The sequence below is a fragment of the Neofelis nebulosa genome, chromosome 9 (genome assembly GCF_028018385.1).
Source record: "Neofelis nebulosa isolate mNeoNeb1 chromosome 9, mNeoNeb1.pri, whole genome shotgun sequence".
Lineage (NCBI taxonomy): Eukaryota > Metazoa > Chordata > Mammalia > Carnivora > Felidae > Neofelis > Neofelis nebulosa.
The window spans coordinates 38,646,118-38,648,668 of record NC_080790.1 but is presented as its reverse complement, the minus strand read 5'-3'; the positions used below and the strand labels follow the sequence as shown (position 1 = coordinate 38,648,668).

The window sequence follows — 2,551 nt, the reverse complement described above, 5'->3', positions numbered from 1 at the left end:
CTCAGTCGGTTAAGCGTCCGACTTCAACTCAGGTCACGATCTCGCGGTCTGTGAGTTCGAGCCCCGCGTTGGGCTCTGGGCTGACGGCTCAGAGCCTGGAGCTGCTTCGGATTCTGTGTCTCCCTCTCTCTCTGACCCACCCCCGTTCATGCTCTGTCTGTCTCTGTCTCAAAAATAAATAAACATTAAAAAAAAATTTAAAAAAAGAAGATCTGGCTTCAGTGGGAGGCAGTAACTCTTCAACCCACCCCGGCGTCACCAGGTCAGGAGACAGAGACTCTCAGGGTGTGGAATCTCAAATGCAGGCACGTCACACCTCTCACGCCGTGGCCTCCTGCAGGAAGCAGGTGTCTTGGTTCGAGAACCGGCATCCACGACCCAGACAGGGGATTTGGGTGTGGGGACATGCCGCCGTGGGAGGCCAGCTGAAGTGCTGCTGACAGTAATATATCCCGATGTCCTCAGCCTCCACTCCGTGGATGGTGAGGGAGAAGTCCGAGCCAGAACCACTTCCCCGGAACCTGGACGGGGTTCCGGTGGCCCGGGCAGATGCCCCAAAGATGAGCAGCCTGGGAGCCTCATTGGGTTTCTGTTGGTACCACGCCATGGAGGTACCTACCTCCGTGCTGCTTCTACAGGTGATGGAGACGAAGCTGTCCCGAGACGCTGCCAGGGTCTCTGGGGCCTGAGTCAGGACGTGCCACCCTCCGCTGCCTGCAATGACACCCCACCCGGGCACCTCAGTGTATTATTTCGCTCAAAGCCTTCGAGGAAACGTGGATGCTCAGAAGAGCCATGTTATGCTTAAATGTGGCACAAACTGGAAATCAAGTGCCCCTGGGCCTTCCCACCTTTGCCTGTGTCCAAGAATTCATGTTGTTGTCCATGTGTCCTGGGACCCAGGACAAGTTATGAAAGGTGACCAACAGGGCAGAGCCTCACCCTGAGAGACTGATGGATGAGTCTCTCCTTTGTAGCCTAAATGGACCCCTGGTGAGCCTCCAAAGGCTGGTGGACCTGGGGTGGGAACATGGACAGGGTGCTCCCTGGTTTTCCGGGGTCCAAGGACAGCTTCAAAGCTGTTTGTGCCTCTGCCTCATTGTCAGCCTGGGGCTCTGTGCCTGGATTTCCTACTAAGAGTTAAATAAAAACAATGCTACATATCCCACTATAATTGCCCCAACCCCCTTTTGAGCACATGGTCTCTGTGTCAAAGGCTAAAGGTCCAGCTCACGATCAGCAGTGGGAAACATGCTTACCCTGAAAGCCCATCACCAGGAGACAGAAGAGCTGGGTCTGGAAGCTCATCTTGGAGTGTCCCCTGAATCTGCTGTTTCTGGACCAAAAGGCAAAAGGGCTGGAGAGGTAGATAATGGTCAGGGCTGCTCTGGAACAAGGGGCCCATGTCCCAGGGTTAAATAAGCACAGGTCTCCTTGGAGTTGATTTGCATGTCTGATGGCCTCACAGAGCTCTTTTCTAGTGCCTCTCAAGGCAGGCAGGCTCACCCCACCTGTTGCTGGAGGAGGTGATGGAGGTGTCACTGATCCCACAGAAGCTAAGGCTATCTTCTAGTGGGTAGAAGACAGCTAAGGCTATCTTCTAGTGGGACCAGTGAGAATGGCCCATTCACAGAGCTCCTCTCCAGAGGCTGAGATGGAGGTCACCTCATTGGTGATTGGCCTCATTGGAGATGGCCAAATGCCTGCATCGAGCGAGTGATCGCTCGAGGGTCTCTTGTTACAGAGATGGGGTCTTGCTCTGTTTTTTGCTCTAACTAGATGCCAAGTTAACCATTGACTGAGGCCAAGACCAGGCAGGTAACACAAAATAGTGATGCCAAACTGCTTTATCACAGAGAACATATACAACCACTACCAACAAAGGCTGGTAATTAAAATTGAAGTTAAGCTGGGGTGGAAGAAAATAGTGAATATAAGAAGCCTGATGCCCACAGAGAGAGTTTGGACACACATTGCTGACCTGACAACGTAGCACTGTGTCCGGCCCATGTCTCAGGAGAAGGGATGGTGTCTCCTGACCCCTGGAGACCACAGCTGTGGCCTTGGCCTTCTGTCTTGTGTGTTGGAAGCTGGAGAAGCCCCAGGGTCTCAGGACAGATCTTCTGCACTCTTCTGTAGCCTTCCAAGGCAAGGTCGTAACTCCAAGTTCCTATGGATAGGACCCAGAGAGGACAATGGGGATGAAGTTTTGGGAGTACCTTCTGGGATGTCAGGAAGCTCTTTTCAGTGTCCTTCTAGCTACCTCCATGGAGCACGCCTGTGTGGTTCAATCTGGTTCCCTTCTTTTTCTCTGTCTGTCTATCTGGTTGTCTGTTTGTCATCAGTGTCTCTAAGGGAGACCCTGTCAACTGCTGTAATGGGTCAACAGAACACAGGGAAATGAGGTAGTAGCAGGTCCCCAGGGGCAGGACACAGACCTGTGGTCACCCTGAGTGTTTTGCTTTTAGAACCTACCAGTGTGCAGAGAAACTGAGTTCTGGGAAACCAAGAGGGCTGAACAACCCCACTACTGGCATTTCGATTCCCCCAG

General features: G+C 52.8%; 1 gene segment (V, D, J or C); it reads right to left on the bottom strand.

Annotated features, from left to right (window-relative positions):
- Window positions 1-265: 265 nt before the first annotated feature.
- On the bottom strand, window positions 266-1,484 carry LOC131484764 (immunoglobulin kappa variable 3-15-like). The segment is given in 2 exon segments: window positions 266-714; window positions 1,260-1,484. Coding segments are annotated over 2 exon segments (444 nt in total).
- Window positions 1,485-2,551: the final 1,067 nt, after the last annotated feature.